The sequence below is a fragment of the Podarcis melisellensis genome, assembly GCF_964234715.1.
Source record: "Podarcis melisellensis genome assembly, chromosome: 16".
Classification (NCBI taxonomy): Eukaryota; Metazoa; Chordata; class Lepidosauria; order Squamata; family Lacertidae; genus Podarcis; species Podarcis melisellensis.
This window is the reverse complement of record NC_138533.1, coordinates 30,856,194-30,878,319: the sequence shown is the minus strand read 5'-3', so window position 1 is coordinate 30,878,319 and position 22,126 is coordinate 30,856,194. Positions and strand designations below refer to the sequence as shown.

At 45.3% G+C, this 22,126-nt stretch overlaps 1 protein-coding gene across 3 annotated transcripts in view; it reads right to left on the bottom strand.

Moving 5' to 3' along the window:
- Positions 1–1,331: 1,331 nt before the first annotated feature.
- The window catches only part of TANGO2 (transport and golgi organization 2 homolog), a gene marked incomplete at its 5' end in the record, with an annotated part of 85,052 nt that continues 64,257 nt past the window's right edge, over positions 1,332–22,126 (bottom strand). For all 3 annotated transcript variants that reach the window (XM_081893439.1, XM_081893441.1, XM_081893440.1), the window contains 4 exons: positions 1,332–1,887; positions 3,680–3,784; positions 4,988–5,141; positions 13,873–13,943. In XM_081893439.1, the coding sequence (XP_081749565.1) occupies positions 1,767–1,887; positions 3,680–3,784; positions 4,988–5,141; positions 13,873–13,943 (451 nt within the window). In that variant the 3' untranslated portion in view covers positions 1,332–1,766. The remainder of the gene's footprint in view (positions 1,888–3,679; positions 3,785–4,987; positions 5,142–13,872; positions 13,944–22,126) is intronic.

Genomic DNA, 22,126 nt, shown 5'->3' with positions numbered 1-22,126 from the left:
ACTTAAGACTCCTTCACTTAAGCGACTCCTCCAATACCTCCTGGTACTGTCTAACTGAAAAGCAATCTACCATTTGCTCTGGAGGAACTGAGTTCAATGAGCTTCACTCCCTAGAACGCTCACTCAGGATTGCAGTTTGCAGAATTACCATTGCCCATTGGGACTGGTAGGGTGGAAGGCAGGGAGGCTGATGGTAGGTGGACCCAAAGCCAATGACAGGTGCAGCCAACTATTTCTGCTTTTGTCTCTATCGTAATTTTGGTATCGTCTCCATCCTTTCCCCTGCTGAGGTCTGCAAGGGGCAACGCTGAGACTAAGGGGAGGAAGCTAACAGGTGGCGATTGGGCTGGTTGTCAACAGGAAGGCAGGCAGGTAGGGGCTGGCTGAGGTTGGTGGGGCATTGCCCCATACACCCAGCCTCCCACTCAATCCTGTATACACTGACCTGGGAGTAAGTATTCCCAGTGCACACGACTGACTGGAAAATATGCACAATTAACAGCACTTGAGTGTCTGCCTAGAGGAGACAAGGAGACTATGAAGTTGCAGAATTACGAATGGCAATCGAGAGTCCATTTTTAAGGCCCTCCCCAGGACCCCGCAAAGCAGGCATTAGCAGTGCCGCGCATATGGCTCCATGGGGCTTGCTCCCAGCTAAATGGGTACACTAGAATTGCAGCCCAAGGCTCGACTTCCTGCGTTACATCACTCAGGTGTTAGATGCAAAGCAAAATTCACGTTAAAAAGAAAACCCAGTCTTAGCTCTGTTCTCTTGGGAGAGCGTAAGATCGAGAGAGCAGTTGCCATTTTGCCTATAATCACACGTATTGCAACACTGAAACATACATATATTCACACATCAAAGGCTGCAAAAGTAGACATTCAGTTATGATGAGAAAAGGGGGTTCTAACTCTCCCCACAATTCTTTTTTTTAATCTGCCTTAAAAAGCAGACAGGACACAACTTGATTTCTTTTACAAGGACACGCTTAACTTAGAAGTGCTTGACAAAAGAGTTAAAATCAAAGTGTGTTGATTTTAACCTTTCTAGGCTAATTCATTTTAGCAGTCGGGGGGGGGGGAGGGGCTGGCTTACTGAAGAAGTTCCATCAGGATGTCAACATATAGGTAGGGTTTGTGTGGGAGCAGAGACTATCCCATTCACTTCAATGTTAAGGCCAACTCTGAATGCCCAATGGGAAAAGCACACACAGAATGAGAAAATGGGGAGTTCCTGCGAAAGTTGAGCTCTGCATGGGCAGGAGTATTCCAATGCCAGTGGACTGAAACTAGCAGGATATCACCAATTCCGAATTGTGCTTTTTTAGAAAACAGATTTACATTTAAGTTTACCAACTCTGCCTCCCCCTTTGGCCGAGCAAACAGGAAATGCTGTCCCTGATTATCCACAGTTCCTATCTATCCCCTTCCACACACATGATTCTCAAGTTAAATACTTGCGCCACGTAACTGTGTTACCCAATAGCATCCCTTTCAAAAGTCAAACATGTAAACTTGTGCAAAACGTGGTTTGCTTCTTAAATACAGCCCAGCTTTTCCTGTTCAGATTTTTCTGTTTTGGATTTTCTGCAAAAAATAAAATAAATGGTTTTGGTGGTCGCTAGGGCGTGCTACGCAGCATCAACAAGCCTTTGCTGTATGAAAGCTGCAGCCAAGGCCTTCCGCACCCCTACAGCTCAATAGACTGCACTTTGCCAACCTCCCCTTCTCCCCTTTTTGGTGTGACCCATTCACGTGGAGAGCTGTCAAATCTGCAGTTTGAACTGGTAGGTGCTCGTTTTCCACTGGTCGACGTCCGCGTTCAGCATGGTGCGCTCAGTGAAGGTGACGTGACCTACCGCATCAATGAGAATAACTGTATTTGTCCTAAAAAGGAAGGAATAAGAACATCAAGAATGCTTCTAGGTAGACAGAGAAATAATACGATGTACTCTATTTATTTTTGTGTTTTTAGGTTTGATGTTACTGTATAAATATGTTATTAGTATTTTTTTCTTTTAGTTTAGCCTTATTGGAGTTCACCGATTGGGTCTGCGTTGCTCCCGGACAGGAGGAAGGAAGTCAAATAAATGACACCGAGGGTTAGTTCAGAGAAAGAGTTCTTTATTTCTGCTCTCCGGAACAGCAGAAAGGCACCTGCGTGGTGTGTCCACAGCAAGTCCAAAGAAATGAGAAATTTCATGCAATATATATATCCTCCAGGCACCCTCTCCCTCCTTCCCCAGGAATCCAACCACGCCAGCCTATACACGCAGGTTGACATCACATATGGTCCTGCTCCGGTATTCTTAACCATAAAAGGGTATTCCTGTTCCTACTCTTATCTTGGAGCAAGAGGTCACCAACTCCAAGAACACACTCTGGCGCTGTTCCCGGACTAGGTCTGTGCGTCAGGACGTAAGATAAGACCTAGACATGTCATCCCTACTCCACTGAAACAGCCAAGGTCATCCTTGCCGTCACGAATTGATAAAGGAGAGGGCTCTGAGCCCTTGTTTATGCAGCCGGGTTTTTGTTTATACAAAAACTCAGAGCTCAAGTTAATGGATTTTCGCTAAGGAAAAATAGGGATTTTGGTACCCGTTTCAAACTGCCTGCACAGTCAGTTTTGGGTTTGGGAAACCCATTCCTTCATTTGGAGGTAGCAAAGTGGGTGAAAGGAGAAACAAACCAGAAACGGAGGTAGGGGGAAGCCCAGAAGGGGAGGGAGGAAGGAATGCATAGTAAATGTTATGGATATGAAATGTACGTAATGCATGAAAAAGAAAAATGAATAATATTTTTTTAAAAAAGAATGCTTCTAGGTAACCAACTCCTGGGATTCTAATTCTTCGCTCTTGAAAAAATAAAAAATCCCCACCTTGCACAGTGAACCAAGCAGCAAGTTGTTAGGGTCAAAAAGGAAGGAGCGAAACTAATTCAATTTTCTATTGTCACATTGCTAAATTCAGGTTCTTTGCTTTTGCTGCACTGCTAAGCCCACCAATGGTAAAAGTAATGGTGAAAAGTAATGGTAAAAGTAAATGACCCCTGGACAGTTAAGTCCAGTCAAAGGTGACAATGGGGTTGCGGCACTCGTTTCAGGCCGAGGAAGCCAGTGTTTGTCCACAGACAGCTTTCCAGGTCATGTGGCCAGCAGGACTAAACCGCTTCTGGTGCAATGGAACACTGTGACAGAAGCCACAGCGCATGGAAACGTTGTTTACCTTCCCGCTGGAGCGGTACCTATTTATCTACTTGCACTTTGACGTGCTTTCGAACTGCTAGGTTGGCAGGAGCAGGGACCGAGCAACGGGAGCTCACCCCGTCGTGGGGATTCAAACCGCCAACCTTCTGATCAGCAAGCCCAAGAGGCTCAGTGGTTTAGACCACAGCACCACCCATTTCCTGTAAAGCTTACCAATGCAAGGTGATGGATAAGGAGAATATACCAACCCCCCCCAAAAAACCCCCAAAGAACTCCTTCCTCCCCCAACCCGTTTTGGCATATTAAGGTTTGGGGCAGATTTGTATAAAAAGCCCCCCAAGTCTGAAAATTCACTTGCTGTAGACTCAGTGACTCTATAGCACAACCAATTACTTCTAGAGGGAACCACTAAATCATTTAAACCAAATGCAATGGACGGCCACGTTTTCTTGCACAAGGGCTCTCCTTTACCTGGTTCCATAATCAGGACAGCGAACGCATACAGCTGCATACTTGTTCAAGATGGGGAGGATATAGTCCTTTCCTTGATCCTCAATTGCGGGATCTGGCAGCTGACTGGAGACAGAAAACAAACCAAATGGAGGTGGCACAACTTCTGCTCCTTCCAGCACACGTTTCCCACCATAGATATCGAAACCTCGAGAGCACACAGTAACGTGATAATCTGTCAAATTACCAACAAGGACAGCCTTCCTGGGCTTGGTGCTCTCCAGATGTTGATGGACGGCAACTCCCATCAGCTGCAAGCCATCGTGGCCAATGGTCAGGGGAGATGGGCACCAAGTGGACAAAGGCCGGTCAAGGGCAAATTACAGGAGATGTCCACCAGGTTTTACTTGGGTGCTTACTGACTTTATTGCTTGACTTCTGTTTTATTTTGATGGTTCTCCTATATAAGATTTGTTGGTTCTTAATATATGAGGTTTTAACGGCTACCTAAAAGGTAGTCTTCTTACTCTCTTACATACCCTACCAATCACTTCGTTCTGCAGGAGAGGGCATCCCGTCAGGAGGCCAATTCTGCATGATGGACAGAATCAGGCCTTTAGTGTGGTAGCAACACTGATGCTTTAAAACTCCCACCCATTACATATCAAAGAGGCACTTTTCCCATTTCGCCCCCTGCTTTTGCTAAAGACAACCCTCTTCCAACAATATAGATATCCCAGCTGGTATCTATATTGAAGCTAAACTGATTTTATGCATGTGCTGCTGTTACTTTAAACTGTTTCTCTCTCTCTCTCTCTCTATATATATAATGGTTTCAACTGTTTTTATACATGTAATTGTTTTGAATATGTTTCTGTTATACTATATATTGCTTTGGGATGCCTCATGGGAAGTAGATAATAAATTAAATAAATAAACGCATTGTGACTGCAACCTACTTTGGGAGTCTTTTCTGTAATGAAAAGCCGGGTGGAAATATTGCAAATAAATATTGCAAATAAATAAGTAAATATGCTTTTACACACAAAAAAAACCCACCCATCCCTGGTGTGGAAGATAATGAGCCAGATGGAACAATTGCCTGGCACCATTCTCAGGAAGCTTCCTATTTTTCTCTCCGCTAATGCAAGCAACCGTGTACATAAGAAGGAATTTAGTTCAATACACTTAAGACTGAAAGCATTAAAAGGCACAAGACAAAAAACCGATCATTTTCCCACAAGCATTCTTATTTACAGGCAAAGCAAAGGCTTAGAGTTGCCGATCCCTAGGTAATGGCTGTACGTTACAGCCAAGGCACAGACTTACGGGTCTTGGTTATTCATCACTTTAATGAGCTCTTGCACCAGATCTTCCTTCACAAGGTCCTGGCTGTGCCTGATGACATCCGTGAAAAGCTGCTTTCCATACTGAAGCTTCTTCCATGGTGTATCCAGCAAAGAATTGCTCAAGCCATATACCCCTGCATGGGAGGAAAGGTGATAAAAGCTTATGAAAGGTGAACTCTTTATTTGCAGTCATAGCTCAGCAGTACAGCATCTGAGCTAAGTGCAGGTGGTCTCAGGTCCCGGGCATCTCCTGGTAGGACTGAGAATGTCCCTTGTCTGAAATCCTGAGGAACTGCTGCCAGTCACTGGGTTGATGAACCAACAGCCTGACTTGGTATGTCCCATTTGACAATGAGATGAGGAGCTGACACACCATAGCAAATCACCCCCAACTCTCATTCACAGTTATTATGCGAGTGGACTGTTCAAAATTGCTGCTTTTGATGACATGCTCTACACACAAAAAAGGTCCACTCTTGAGCAGTACAGTGGTACCTTGGTTCTCAAACGCCTTGGTATTCAAAGGCCGAGGGAGCCAGCGTACAGCTTCCGGGTCATGTGGCCAGAATGACTAAGCTGCTTCTGGCAAACCAGAGCAGCTCACGGAAACACCATTTACCTTCCCGCCGGAGCGGTACCTGTTTATCTATTTGCACTTTGACGTGCTTTCAAACTGCTAGGTTGGCAGGAGCTGGGACCGAGCAACAGGAGCTCACCCCGTCGCAGGGATTCGAACCACCGACCTTCTGATCGGCAAGTCCTAGGCTCTGTGGTTTAAACATAGTGGCACTCAAATTGGTTCAAAGGTGGTATCCTATCTAGGGAGACTGACCAGATCCAAACTTGCAAGGTCAGTGCATCATGTGCCATAACAATGCTAGCAGCTTGCTTGAACTTTGCAATGTGGTGTTCTTTTTATCCTGTGTTATGACTTAAACAATAGAATTTGAACTCTGACCAAGTCAGTGTTTGCAACAGAATGCAAATCAAAACCAGGTAAATCTCAACCCAGAATTGTGCGATTACCTAGATTTGTTTTCTTTTAAATTTGCATTTCCCTCCCTTACAACCGTCGGGAGGGGGCAAATTAACATATATATTAAATGTTTAATATACAAATATTAGCATATATACCCACCTGATAGCTCTCAGGGCTGTCTATATATGGCATAGGGCAGGTGGTTTTAAAATAGATTCTATATCTGGAAAATCTCATGTTTATTTCATTTGGCCTTTCCCTACCTCCAACCCAACAATGTAATTACTTATTTTATTTTAGCATTTGGAAGGGTCATTTTAAGACACTATGAGCCCACAAAGGAAAGGGGGAGAGCCACCCTATCCCTCGGCAGTAAAATAAATTGGGGCTGGGGGCCGGGATGGGACGACTCAAGTGCATATTCTAGATACTTAGCACTGTAAAATAAAAATCGTCACCATTTCTCAAAGCTCTGTATGTTTGAAACACTTGGTTGAACAAGGTGTGCATCAATACACAGTGTGCTTGCTAGACCAACAGACCTGCAGGCTTTTACAAGGGCACAATATTCCAATTTTATGGGCACATTTGTAGCTGCCTTATCAGACACAGTATTCCTGAGCTGTGTTTTATTGGTTGTTTTCATAAAGGCTGCTCTGACATGCCATGCCCTGAATCGATCTAAATACAGTGGGGTTGGGGAGAGCCACGTTATTACCGTATTTTTTTGCACCATAACACTCACTTTTTTCCTCCTAGAAAGTAAGGGGAAATGTCTGTGCGTGTTATGGAGTGAATGCCTGCGGGTGGCGGGGCGGGGGGGGGGATCTGCTGCAGTCGTGAGCAGAGGATCCATGTTTCCCTTTCCTTCCCTCCTCCGTGGTTACAAAGCATGGATCCACATGGATCCTCAGGATTTTTGCATTGGGCTACTCCAAACTCACTGTCAGATCACATGTCTGTGGCCACAGCATGAAGCACAAAAATCATATATCCACTATTTCGTTTAGAATATTTTTTTTTCTTGTTTTCCTCCTCTAAAAACTACGTGCGTGTTATGGTCTGGTGTGTGTTATAGAGCGAAAAATACGGTAAATAAAATGCAAACAAGAAAATGGACTTTGACCTGAAAGATGCAGGACCATCTCAGCCTCTACCATAGATGTGTTCTTTTATACTGCTATGCAATGGTGAATGGTGCCCATTCTGGTCAAACAGGAGGGAGACATTATTATTATTATTATTATTATTATTATTATTATTATTAAATTAATTAAATTTGCATACCAGCCTATACCCGTAGATCTAAGGGCAGTTTGCAACATAAAGTTACAATGTAAAAAACACAAAGTACATAATAAAAACAAAGACAACCCGATAATTGTCCTGTCCACAACACAATTTAAAAGGGCATTAGATGTCATGTTAAAGAGGTTAAAGAGGAATGTTTTCTCTTGGTGCTTAAAGGTGTATAATGAAGGTCCCAGATGAACCTCTCTGGGGAGAGCATGCCACAAAAAGGGAGCCACTGCAGAAAAGACAATGGCAGGTGGAGCTAGACCCAAGGACAGTTGGAACTTGAGCCAATGACAGGTGGATCCAATTACCTCTGATTTTGTCCCCATCCTCTCCCCTGCTGACCTCTACAAGGACAAAACCAAGAGTGAGGAGGAAGCCGACAGGCAGCTGGCTGTAATTGAGATGGCAGGCAGGTGGGGGCTGGCTGGGGAACTGCCCCATTTGCCTTAATGCAATGGTGGCCAAACTTGGCCCTCCAGCTGTTTTTGGACTACAACTCCCATAATCCCTAGCTAGCAGGACCTGTGGCCAGGAATGATGGGAACTGTAGTCCCAAAACAGCTGGAGGGCCAAGTTTGGCCACCACTGCCTTAATGGATCAGCTTCCATTGCTGATATGGCTCTGTGTATTTCTAGATATTAACCATACCTGGGCAGTTGTTGGGGATGGGGAATTAATATAGCAACTACCTCTCGCGGGTGGCGCTGTGGGTTAAACCACAGAGCCTAGGACTTGCCGATCAGAAGGTCGGCGGTTCAAATCCCCGTGACGGGGTGAGCTCCCGTTGCTCGGCCCCTGCTCCTGCCAAGCTAGCAGTTTGAAAGCACGTCAAAGTGCAAGTAGATAAATAGGTACCATTCCGGCAGGAAAGTAAACGGCGTTTTTGTGCGCTGCTCTGGTTTGCCAGAAGCAGCTTAGTCATGCTGGCCACATGACCCAGAAGCTGTACGCCGGCTCCCTCAGCCAATAAAGTGAGACGAGTGCCACAACCCCAGAGTCGGTCACAACTGGACCTAATGGTCAGGGGTCCCTTTACCTTTACGTTTACCTCTCCACTGGCAAAACGAAAGCCCATTACAAGAGGGTCTTGCTGAAAGGGAGGGCAACAGTGTGCCAAGGGTCATTCTGTAAATTAGTTAAACCATGCCTAAAGAACACTCTAATGAAACTTGCAAAACACCCAACTGATTAGTCTTAATAATTGACTAAATAACTCATAACAGATTTTCTTTTCCTGCAGATTTCAACTGGATCAGTCCCTCGTGAGCTCTCTTCATTAACGAGTCCTCTTCAGTCATTATTAGCCTAAAGACTCATCCACAGACCCTTATTACCACCATTCAATTAGCTAAAAGGCGATTTAAGCATCCTTTTATCTATGGGGAGGTGTACATTAAACAGGGTTCAAATGTCTGTTGCTCTGTAAAGAAGAATAAGAAGAGGGGGAGAAAAAAGGCCTTTCATAAGCTGGTCCTGGATTGTTCCACTGAATGACACCACAACTCTTAATTCTTCTTAGAGGGTCCTGAAGCCTTGGAATAGATCAGGGTTTCCCAAGCATGGGTCTCCAGCTATTTCTGGACTACAGCTCCCACCATCCATAGCTAGAAGGACCAGTGGTCAAGGATGATGGGAATTGTAGTCCACAAACATCTGGAGACCCAGGCTTGGGAAACCCTGGTATACATGGTGTAACCAAACCAATAAAACCATTGCTCCATAATGTCCAATCACAGCTAGGAACCGGTTCAGAAACTGGTAAAGCAGCAGCACGTGTGAATTTTACCAAGAAACAGGAAATGTCCATGTGACATCCAGAGGGTGTCAACACGAGAATGGGCCTTTTCTGTGGTTGGCTGGCACCTTTGTTACATATCTTTAGTTGCCAGGCATAATGTTTCTCTTCTGCCAGGCCTTTGGCTGATAAACATCCGATACACTTTTTAATGTGCTGTGGGAGGGGCGGGGATGATTGGTTTGTTTTTGTTTTTATTATGTATTTTGTGTTTTTTGTAGATTGCATTTTTATGTTGTGCAATGCCCCGAGTTCTACGGATGAAGGGTGGCACGCAAATTTACAGACATGGGGGTTACATTCCAAGGCACTGTACGCATACATGAAATCATGTATATTTGAAAAAGCCCCAAAACACCCTCTCTTGCCCCTGCCCCTTTTTTATGGCATTTTAGGTCAATTCCAGGTTTGGGCCGATGCGTGTATGCATGGTCACATACATTTTGAACATGCATAAATGGGGGGTTATCTGTAATAAATAATAACGACAATAATCGTAAACTCCTCTGCAAGCTTTGCCATCGTGCCAAGTGAGCAAATTTAAGTTACGCTCGCTCATTCTAAAATATCTCACAGGCCTGGCATGAAAAGTGGCTCGGGGGGAGGACAATCTATGTAGCCCTGAAGTGCATACATGGAAAAACATTATATAATTAGCAGCATCTTAGTAATAATAAAGAATATTATTTACAAGAAGAGTGAATGAAATGTATACATTTAGGGCACGGTAGTCAATGTGGTACCCTCCAGATGTGGTTGGACTCCTACCTATCCCAGGCAGCAAGACCAATAATAGACAAGGATGATGGGAATTGTGGTTCCGGAGGGCACCACGTTGGCTACCCCTAGTTTAGGGTAACATCAACGCTGTGGAACGCGCAGGTTCCCGTCAATATTTGTGGTGGTTTCTGCTCGTAACTTAAAGAAAAAAGCTTGCATCCAAAGCCAGTCCTACTCAAAGTAGACCCATAGAACCATAGAATTGTAGAGTTGGGACCACGATAGTCCAACCCCCTGCAAAGCAGGAATCTTTTGCCCAGCATGGAGCTTGATCCCACAATGCTGAGATGAAGAGTCTCATGCTCCACTGGAATTGATGGACATGGTTGATTTAGGTTCATTGATTTCAAAGGCCCTACTTTGAGCATAACTTGGTAGGATACAACTCCAAAGTTCCCTAACATTCTGGCTTCTCCCCAGGGATAGGATGCAGGATACAGGGGGAAAGCTGCAACTCAGTGGTAGATTGTGGATTGCAGAATGTCTCAGGTTCAATCTCTGGCATCCTCCGGTAGGGCTTGGGAAGACTCCCTGTCCGAAACCATGGAAAGCCCCTGTTACTCAGTGTAATACAGAACTAGCAGACCTGTCAGTGTGACTTGGTTTAAGGCAGCTTCCTATGTTCTTACACAATGATGACAGCGGACTGGATCTCACTTTCTTCAGACGAAAGATTGCAAGGCATTGGCACGCCGAAAGCGCTGTATAAATGGCTTAATGAAAGGCACTTTATCCCCTTTTAAACGCATACGGCACATCTCTCAAATAGGGCCCTTAACGGTGCGCAGCAACACTGGTTGACAGCAGAGATCTCTCTCTAGCACTGCCCTACATTTGCTGGCCATAATCCAGAAGAATAAGCACTAGCTGTGTAATATAATGATCTATCCCACAACCCTCCAACATCAGCTACTCTCCCCGTGGAGGCCACATTTAGCAGAGAATGAACTCGTCGTTGATGCAGAAAGATCAGGGATGTCAGCGGCAGTACCTCTGGGTACCCAATTCTTGCATTACAGCTTTGTGGCACGGTGTGAATAAGTGATCACTGATCTCTTAATGTGGCATTAAGGCATGCAAAAACAAAGTCAGATGCACTGAGAATTCTCAACATCCCCCTTTTAATTAAAGGGAAGAGACGGGGCTTGAATCCCCTTGCTCTCCCCGGATTTATTTTTAACTTGTGGACTTAAGTAGCCGCCTTGTACTGCGCCTCCTTCTCACACTTCTGGGGGCCCTCGCTGAGGTCTCAGGCTAATGCAGAGACTGAATGTGGTACCTTCCACATGAAATGCATGTGCTCTGCCACTGAGCTATGCGCAGCCTTTCAAGTCAACGACTAGGTTGCTTCCATTCTGAAAACTCATGCAACAGCCTGGCTAGGAGGGGGCAGGGTTGGAACCACTGTACAAGAGTGGAAGACAAAAAGGACAACAGCTCCAAAATTAAGGTGGCTCTTCCTCAACCAAGAAAGTCACACAGTGGCCATGAATGTAGTTCTAAGTCAAAATTACTACTTTAATAAGCCAGGATATGAGTGATGCCAGGGATACGGGTGGCGCTGTGGGTTAAACCACAGAGCCTAGGGCTTGCTGATCAGAAGGTCGGCGGTTGAGCTCCTGTTGCTTGGTCCCAGCACCTGCCAACCTAGCAGTTCAAAAGCATGCAGTGCAAGTAGATAAATAGGTACCGCTCTGGCGGGATGGTAAACAGTGTTTCCGTGCACTGCTCTGGTTCGCCAGAAGTGGCTTAGTCATGCTGGCCACATGACCCAGAAGCTGTACACTGGCTCCCTCGGCCAGTAAAATGAGATGAGCGCCGCAACCCCAGAGTTGGTCACGACTGGACCTAATGGTCAGGGATCACTTTACCTTATGAGTGATGCCAGGTTCCTTTGTGATGCCAGCTACAAAGGTGCCATGCTCCATTGCAGCCCGTCCGTCCCTTCCTCTCTGTGATTATTGTTTTATTCTCAAATGTTGTATAAATGTAATGAAATAGTAAATGTCAAGCTTCAAAAGAAACCAGGAAAGAAAGCTATGCTTTGAAGCTGGCTTCACACTCTGGCTTGTTCCGAAGCCATTAACCACAGTTTCTGGACTTGCACGCAGTTAACTATGGTTAACTGCCGAGCAATGTGGCTGCAAATCAGCATTTTGCCCCTGCATACAACACATGCATATCCTGGCTTATTATGCCCGGATTTTTTTTGGCTTAGCACTGCACGCAGATGTGGCCAGTGTCCCCATTTTATTTGCCTACAAACTTTCTAATGCTCTGCTTATACTTTTATATCCCTGTCTGATCACTGAGGTCTTGGGGAGAGTCTCTCATAAGCGGTCCTTCATGGCACGGATGAAAGAGCTTGTATCCAGCAGGAGCTGTGCATTCAGTATTATGAGCCCAAATTTGTGGAACTCTCTTCCTGTTGAGGTCAGACACCTCCATCCCTGTTGAACTTCTGCACCTACTGGAGGCTCCCCAATTCCAGAAGACATTTTCAATTGAAGTTTGGCTTCAATCCATTTTAACATTTTATGTATTACGTTTAGTTAAGTAGCATGTTTTTTTTTTTAACAGCTTTGTGCAATGCAAATGAGGGATGGTGGGATATGAACATGTGGAACGAGCTTATAGGTTTGTTGTTTAGAAGACGGAGCAGACTTCGTCTCTGTTGCTCCAGAAGGCAGGTCTAGGACCAAGGGGTGGAAATGGCAAGGAAGCAGATTCTGGCTGGGCAGGAGGAGAAATTTCCTAATAGTGAGAGCTGCTTGACAGATGGTCTTAAACCAGTGGTGCCAAACTTGGCCCTCCACCTGTTTTGGGACTACAAGTCCCATCATCCCTAGCTAGCAGGACCAGTAGTCGGGGATGATGGGAACTGTAGTCCCAAAACAGCTGGAGGGCCAAGTTTGGCCATCACTGTCTTAAACGGTGGTTGGTTCACTTTTCTCTGGGGATTTGTCAGAGATGCTGGACTCTGCATCTTGCACTGTAGATTCTGCATTGAATGGGGCGGGGTATGGATGAGATCAGGGGTGGGGAACCTTATGGGCCAGATCTGTATCAGTTTCCACCCTGCAGGCCAGTCTTGACATGCTGACAAGAGTCAATCCCACCAGTCAACCTGACATAAAGCCCCAAGTCATGGATCATGGAATTGTAGAGTTGGAAGGGACTGTGAGGATCATTTAGTCCAACCCCTGGCAATGCAGGAATATGCAGCTGTCCCATATGGGAATCAAGCTTGCAACCTTGGCATTATTGGCACCATGTTCCAACCAACTAAGCTATGGGTGGTCGATGCATGGCAGTGAGGTTCTGTTTCACCAGCATGTTCCCTGCAGGGAACGCACAGGCAAATCAGCACTCAGCAGGACTAAACTCTCCAGCTCATCAGCTGATGGGAGGAAGGTTCAATCCTGCTCCCTGCAGCTTTGCCAGCGCTGAACCCTGCCGCAGTGATGTTGCTGATTGACAGGTGGGTGTGGGTTTCTGCAGGCCAAACAGGTCTCCCCGCCCTGTCCTGAGCCAAGACTGGCCCATGGACTGGAGATTCCCCATCTCTTGACTAGATAGACGTCCAAGGTCCCTTCCAGCACTAGAAGTATCTAGTTCTAAGTTATGTTGAAATTAGATCCTCCAAAATGATATACTACATCAGCAGTATGCCTCTGCACTGCCTGACTCCTGAATTCCCCTGCAAGCTGCTGTAGGCAAAGTAATTATTAGAACAAGCCCTCAGGCTACAGCTTTCCATGTTTTAGTTAAGCGCCCTACTCATCAGTATTTTTTAAAAAAGTATTATTTGAGATATTTATAAAGCCAGTTTACTCCACATGTAGCCAATGCACCGTTGAATGAGACTCCTCTTACAAAGATCCAGTAGCTCTCTTTCATGGGATTCCGCTTTTCAGGACAAAGACTGTGCAAGCACACACATAACACACACAAACACATGCCACTGCTATAACATAAACCAACATTCCAACAGTTTTTGATATAACCCACCGGGATTTAAGAAGACAGGTTCTGGGCCGCCTTTGTTTCCGTAATACCAAATTACATCTCCTTTGGTGGTGCTAAAAGATAAAAATAGGGGTGGAGAGAAGAGTTTTCCTTGCAAAATGGCAACTCATATCTTTGATTAAGTCTAAATTCCGTGCAAAGCCCACCCTCAGTTCAGGGATCAATTACTTATTTAAAATAATAATAATCAAGTCACTATTTATAAGGCCATTTAAAGAGGAAAATAAAAAGGAACACCCCCCCAAACTACAAAAAAGAAAAGAAAGGAATTTTTTTACAAGGTTAATAGGAGCTATAAAAGGGAAAAGGAAACAAAGATCTGGATACAACAGGAGTTTTCAAGCTACGCAACAGAGGAATGCAATGCAACAGTTGCACTAGCAGAAACCCACTGCACAACCCATTGTGCATTCTATTCAGTGGCGTAGCGTGGGTTGTCAGCACCCGGGGCAAGGCAAGTAATTTGCGCCCCCTAACCCGTGGATTTGCGCCCCCTAACCCTAATCCCCAGATGTTGCGCCTGGTGCGGCCGGCCCCCCCCTGCACTCCCCACGCTACGCCACTGATTCTATTGTGCAACAAAGTTACCAGCATGCTGCTTATGCATTCCCTTGCACAACAACAACAACCCACTGGTGCAAAACACTTCACCAGCAGAACAAGCAACCTAGTAAGTTGCTTTTAATTGTCGCAACACTGGATACAACCCCTTGAGTTGTTCAAAAACAAAGCAAAAGCTTGTTATCTAGGGACGATATTCAGAGAGCCACTGCTCATGGGTGCCAAAGTGTGCCAATTTTTGCTGATTCTTTCCCCCAGAGGCATAAGGGGCTGCAGTACCAAGGGTGCAAGGAAGTCTTGCTATGTGCCTTCAAATTCTACTTGTGCTTTTCTGGATCCAAGTCTGTGTGTGTGCGCGCTCGCGCTGTGAACAAAGGGAAATACAATAGAGCTTTCCAGCACTTCCTCCCACATTTGATTCAATTCTGAGCAATGCCATCCTGTCTTGGATGAGAACCTGGCGAGTTCAGATATGCATCTGAACCACAGCAGTCCGGACTTATGCTGACCCCACTCATGTCTGCACTGATGAGTCAACAGCAATTTGAGATTGGTTTTCCCCCTCTCTTTTTTTACTTCTTCATACACGTTTGTTTCAGCAACAAGCCACAGGACATTTCAAGAGTGAGTTCACATCTCTCCATCACAAAACAGCTCTCCCGCATCCCACTTCATCTTAGTTATTTCCCATCCACACCATTGCTGCTTTTATTCTACCGGGAAAGTGGTACACAAAGCCAATTAGGTTTTAAATTTTTTTCACAGATGCTGAAAATATGAATCAAAGCATGGAATGTAATGAAGCCCCCAGGGTACAGCACAGTTCAGCATACACCTACGTGTTGAAGGCAAAACTCAATCTTCACGGCAACAGCACACCATCCAACACTACAATTGTGCCTATGTACAAGTTACAGCACAAAATACGCAACTTGTCGGTCCCCAATGAACAAAAGCTTAGTTCAGTTTGGGGTTTGTACAACTTAAGTTCTACCGTCGTGTTCTGGTCTGATGCAAAACCTGCGTGGAAAGGGGCAAGATTGGAGGCATGGCTACAGGACCACTTATGGGTTCAAGTGAGCAACTTGCTCTGACGAAGACTGGGAGCAGACTGGGCCTCTTGTGTCTGGAGACAACCTCCTCTAGGCTCCACCCCCTTGAGTCCAAATAACTTCAGAGCCTTAAAGAAGCAACCCTCTGGATTGAAGATGGACAAGTCTCCTTTGTTCCATAGCCGCCCCTCCTGGTGGACTTCTAGCACTGCTGGGTCGGTGATGTGCAGTGAGAGACATTTGGTTCTTCAAGGGAAGTTGTCTATGAGGGTCCCGGGTCCCTATAGGCCTTGATGGCCTGGGAGGTTCCTCTGGGAATTCTTGTCTAACCGTCTCAAGCCCAACAGCCTCCCTGTCTTCTGCAGTCAGCTCTGATACCTGACCCAGACTAGCTCCCAATCCAGTTTCCCTGCAGCCTCCAACTTTGTGTCCAAATCACTCCTGGATACCGGGGTCATGGCATTCACTCAGACTGTAATTAAAGGATCTAAGATAGTAATTTCCTTTCCTTTCAGTGCATCTACTCCGAAAATGACTAATGCTGTATACAACTCTAAGTGTGCAGTACTTGGATATCAGAGCAAACCGGCTATCAGTTTTCTAACACAAAAAGCCCAGTGTTGAGAAATCAAATTGCTCTCCAATATTTATCGAGCTCAAATATGGTGGGGAAGACATGGACCCTACATCCCTCTAGATTTTGCCAGATAACAATTCACTGACCACTGGCTGGGACCGCAATGAGAAATGTTACACAACATGCAGGCCAGCAACCCAAAATAGCACTGACACACTGCTTGTTTCACCCTTTTCCCACCAGGAGGGGCAGGTGAACGCATGGCATGGCCTCATCTTGTGTTTCACTGCTGTATGTTATGAGCAGGGGACAGTAGAGAAGCCCCAAGCCAGGGCCACATCCTGAATCACGCAGGCACATCCCTAGTTAAAAGGGAAACAACAAGAGTTCTGCTCTTGCAAAAGAAAAAGAGTTAGAGGAGAGGAAAAAAATAGGAGAATGTTGGATTTTAAGCTGTCAATCCACAGCATGAACGCTATGGGGAAATTGCAATATAGGTTAAGGACAGAAATGGGATGCAGTTTAGTAGGAGAGTTCATGCCAAAATCCATTAAGTTTTATTTATTTCCCAGGTAGGGCTGGGAAAAATTCTTGGGACCTGGAGACCCACTTTTTGTCAGATTAGACCACTCTTCCTCACCTGGTGCCTTTCATATGCTTTGGGCTATAACTCCCATCAATTGCAGTCAGCATGACCATGTTGCCTGGTGCACATGGGAGTTGCAGTTGAAAACATCTGGAGGGCACCAGGCTTGAGGCAGGCTGGGGCAGACAAAACAGAGTGAGATAGACCAACTGGGGATGATGAAGGAAGGCAGAGAGACCAAGAGCCAGAGCCAGAATGACCATTTGAATGCTTGTAATGAGGAAGGAGGGACGCGGGTGGCGCTGTGGGTTAAACCACAGTGCCTAGGGCTTGCTGATCAGAAGTTCGGCGGTTCGAATCCCTGCGACAGGGTGAGCTCCCGTTGCTCGGTCCCTGCTAGCAGTTCGAAAGCACATCAAAGTGCAAGTAGATAAATAGATACCACTCCAGCGGGAAGGTAAACGGCATTTCCGTGCACTGCTCTGGTTTGCCAGAAGCGGCTTAGTCATACTGGCCACATGACCCGGAAGCTGTACACTGGCTCCCTCAGCCAATAAAGTGAGATGAGCGCCGCAACCCCAGAGTCGGCCATGACTGGACCTAATAATCAGGGGTCCCTTTACCCTTTACCTTTAACGAGGAAGGAAGGGTTCAATATTCCTAAATTTCTCCCAAGTTTTATCCAAGAAAATGGGACTGTGAAATTGACTAAACCAGATTACAAAGCAGCTGGTCTAAACAACTTTTCTCCCAAAAGTAGACTTGGCATAAGGCCACTATTGCCAAAAGGTGGATATGTGGATATATAGCAGGCATGAGCTAAACAAACAAACAAACAAACCACTGAGGGAATGGGGCCAACTGAGCATAAGGTTGGGAAAATGAGAAACAAAGTTGACAAGATGCATCTATCTCTACCTCAAGGTCTGCGTGATTCGCTTCCTTCAGCTGTTACCAGAGTTGGTGTGGGAGCAGCCACGCCCTTGCTGCTAAAAGATGAACTGGCTTCCAAGCAAGGAAGGCATTTATGGGATTTAGCTTTCTTTCTCGATACGGAGTTTTAGAAATAAGTCCACTCGAGTGGACTGGGGAGGAAATTGGACAAGGCAACAGTTTTAAGGATCTCCACCCCCCATCTTCCTCCTTTTCTTTTATGAAGTAGCAAAGGAAGAATTGCAGAGCTGCCATTAGATGGCTCACTCTCTACATCCTTCAGCCCTTCCTGCCAGTACAGAAAGGCAATTCCTCAAACTGCTCAGGGATTATTAGGCTGGACGTCAGGATGAGATCATATCAGGCAGTATTTCACTCAAGCGATTCACTTATTATTTACAATGGTGGTGGAGGAGAAGCAGTTCTCCAGCGACAAATGAAGTACATCTGTAGTCAAGATTTTAATTCTATCCAAGCTTTCAGAATTGTCTTGTCCCTTTTATGCAGGATTCTCTTTCCTGTTTCAGATAAAAAATAACACACGCAGACAATTCTGTAGGAAATCATATAGGTAAGCACACATACATACATACATACATACATACATATATGCACTCACGTACACAAATATATAATCGTAGTATGGAGTGTTTGCACAGCAGATGAGCAACCATTTCCCAGAATTTCATTTTGTCCAAGAACAGGGGAGACACACCAATAGGCCCTTGCAAATCGAAAGCAGGCTGGGTACAACCTCATTAAAACTAAATGTAACGCGTTGGGAATTTAAGCTGCCGGCGTATAAATTGGCATCTGGTACACAAAGTCTAACAAGCAGAAATGGTTCTTTATTCAGCTATTTATAACCTATCCTATACTTTGCAGCTATAACACAAACTGAGATGCGTTGCCCTCCCTTTTTAAAGCAGCCAAAGCTCTTAAAACACACTCACACCCAGCCCGCAACAACAACTTTCTCCTTATGTAGGGCATCAACAACAGGGTGATTGAGATCAAAACAAGATTTAAAAAAAAGAAAATGAAAGAAACAGAAGCACTGGATTTACTCGACCTCTTGTGCTCTCCCTCCTTTCTACTTTCAAGGCATTCTTCAAAAGATGGCTTATGCTACACAGCTCGTTGCTATTAGTTAAAATAGCTCCCCCGGAAAAGCAATTGTTAGCTTAGCTAATAGTAAAATGCTGCCTCGGCACAAGGGACAGATCCGACTCAGTTCATGCAGTTTGTGCTTTCCAAAAACAGTATGTGAACTGAAAAACAAGCTGCCACTTTAACATTCGCACGGCTCCGAATTGTACGATGCGGCTCTCTCCGGCCTCCCCTCAAAAATGTACAAAAATTGCTTGCGTTAAGGGAAACACCACAAAAATGAATGTGCTAGTGAAAGCAAATGAAAATGCAATGTATTTGGAGGAATTGCCTTGCAAAAAATAAATAAATATGTGTACATTAGGCAAAATTACATGCAAAAATATGTGCATTAGGTTATTTATTTATTTCCCACCTTTCCTCCAAGGAGCTCTAGGTGATGTAGATGGTTCTGGGGCTGCCTTTGAGACTGACCCAGAAACTCCAGCGGGTGCAGAATGCTGCGGTGAGACTCCTTACGGGGTCCTCACTGCGAGATCACATTCACCCGGTGCTATACCAGCTGCACTGGCTCCCGGTGGAGTACAGGATCAGGTTTAAGGTGCTGGTTTTAACCCTCAAAGCCCTATACGGCCTAGGGCCCTCTTACCTGTGGGACCGCCTCTCCTGGTATGTCCCACGGAGGACCTTACGGTCTTCAAACAAAAACATCTTGGAGGTCCCAGGCCACAGAGAGGTTAGGTTGGCCTCAACCAGAGCCAGGGCTTTTTCGGCTGTGGCTCCGATCTGGTGGAATGCTCTGTCACAAGAGACTAGGGCCCTGCAGGACTTGACATCTTTCCGCAGGGCCTGCAAGACAGAGCTGTTCCACCAGGCCTTTGGCCAAGGCACAGCCTGACTTCCTCCTCTGGAAATCCTCACAGAACTCTAGCCCAATGGTTGCCATTAATCTGATTTGAACTGATTTTATAATGAACTGATTTTAGAATGTTGTATCATTGTACTGTTGCTAGCTGCTCTGAGCCCGGCTTCGGCTGGGCTGGGGAGGGGGGGGATATAAATAAAATTATTATTATTATTATTATTATTATTCATTTAATCCCCACAACAACCTTGTGAAGTAGGTTAGTGACCAGCCCAGTGAGCTTCGTAGCTGTGTGGTGATTTGAGCCCTGCCCTCCTAGGTCCTAGTCCAACACTCAAACCACCACACTAAAATAAATAAATCATGAACTGATGTGGAGATATCCAAGGCGTTGTTTGGTTTGCCAGTTGCATTCACTGTTGAGTATACAACTCTTCGTTGTCTCTCTTCCCTTGGCAATCACAGGAAGCTTGGCCCACAGAGTGCATCTCCCATCCCACAATGGAGGAAAATCCACACTGTAAAATATCTGTGTTCAGTTATTTACAGTGCTTATATCGTAAGCTGGCAAACTTTGAGGCACAACCCATCCTTCACATTAGTGTTCTAATTTTATTTTCATTCACTCTTAGCCTTCACCACAGAGTAGACTGTAAATTCTAATCCACCTGAAAAATACAACGAAGATTAATTGAATTCTCCGCATTTTCAACATAGGTGCCGGCTGCCTCGTTGTCATTTTAACAGCGTTTAATATTAGTTATAACCACTACAGAGTTCAAGCCTCTGTGTTCCTAAGGTTCAGCACAATAATTACTCATGCTCTTGTCTTGGCTGATGTCTGTACTGCAAGAAAGCAAACAGCTTATAGCTTCTCTCTCTGGCTATAGCGACCTTCCTTACCTCCTTATTTTGTTCAGGACCAACTAACATGGCTCCCAGCACAGGTTGAGCATGAACCAGCTAGGCAGCCCAACTCCCTCATCTCAGAAGACTTTGGTGCAACCTGTTGCCTGGCAACGGCCAGCAAGGGAAGCCTTGCCTCCATCACGGACCACTGTGAAATCCAGTAGCTCATCTTCACTCCCTTGGAATCAAGGAGGGGAGCATGAAACACTCTACATGGGCACCATGTCATTTCTGTTCCTCTCCCAGATCAGGATCTGATCTTGGTTCGAGAACCTTTTGCACAACACTTTGAAGTTTTAAATTTTTATTGTTTTAAAAAAATTGTACACTCTTTACATCAGGGGATTTTACAACCAAAATAACCCATAATACAAATCTTTAACAATTTTCCAAATGCTGCCCTATGCCTCCCCCCTCGTTCCTGTTACTTCCCTTCACCCATGTGCGATCTTCCCAGCCTAATATTGTTTCTCGCTGTGTTAACAAAAGTTTGTATTTGTTGTTCCATATATGTATGTCACGATATCGTTTTGGATCCTTGCATTTTACCTATTGAGAGTCTCCTGTTGCTATAAAGCAGGACATAAATATTCTAAAACAAATAACAAAGTACATTACATTAAATGCAGGGTCACATTTAAGCGTGTGTGTTTCAAATAGCAGACATGGGCTCCCCCAATCCAGACAGCAAGGGCTGAACTCGCCTGCCACAATCCTACTAAAATACCCACCCCAAGGCAAATAGCAGCTTGAGTTGGATTTTCAACCAGGCCCTGCGGCACAGGGGGAAAGGGCTTTACCCATTCTTTTCAATGGATCTACTCTGGGTAGGACTACTGTTGCATACAACCCTCAATACCAGGCATAGGCAAACTCCGGCCCTCCAGATGTTTGGGACTACAACTTCCATCATCCCTGACCACTGGTCCTGTTAGCTAGGGATGATGGGAATTGTAGTCCCAAACATCTGGAGGGCCGGAGTTTGCCTATGCCTGCTCTATACTCTCCACCACTTCCCCCTAAAATAAGATTAATGCTACTAGTAGCACTTGAGCCCTTCGCTCGCCCATAAACTTTAAACACTTTCCCTGCTTTTAAAATCAGCTTATTTCTCATATACACAGCCTTTTTAAAAGTCTTTTGAACAACAACAAAAAGAGGTTATCAGACAAGCGCAAGGCTGGCAAACAATGGAAGATAGAGAAGGGGACTATATTATCATAACCCCGTGGTTTTCGGTCTTCCTGCCTTTAGAGGGTCTCCCCCCCCTTTCCTAGGAATCAATGTGCGTGCCAGAGGATTTCAGAGCATGTACTAGAGTACGCTCTCAGCTCAGAGGAGGCGACAGCCAATCCCCTTAGATGAAATAAATGTGTCCAACCATGCCTTGCAGCTGTGCATCGCAGGAAAAGATTGTCAACAAGGGACACCATCTGAGAAGAGAAGCTTGCCTTACTGATCTTGCAGAGACACCTGATTCAACTGCAGAGGAGCTCCAGAATTTGGAAACCACAGCGTAAGGTTATCAGGGGGTTGCTCGAGAGCAATCAGGCAAATGCCTCCCTGGTTGGCTGTAAAGCCTTGTTATTGGTGCCAAAGAAACCTCCACCATGCAGAGCGCCACTATTCCGTGGCTCGCTCAT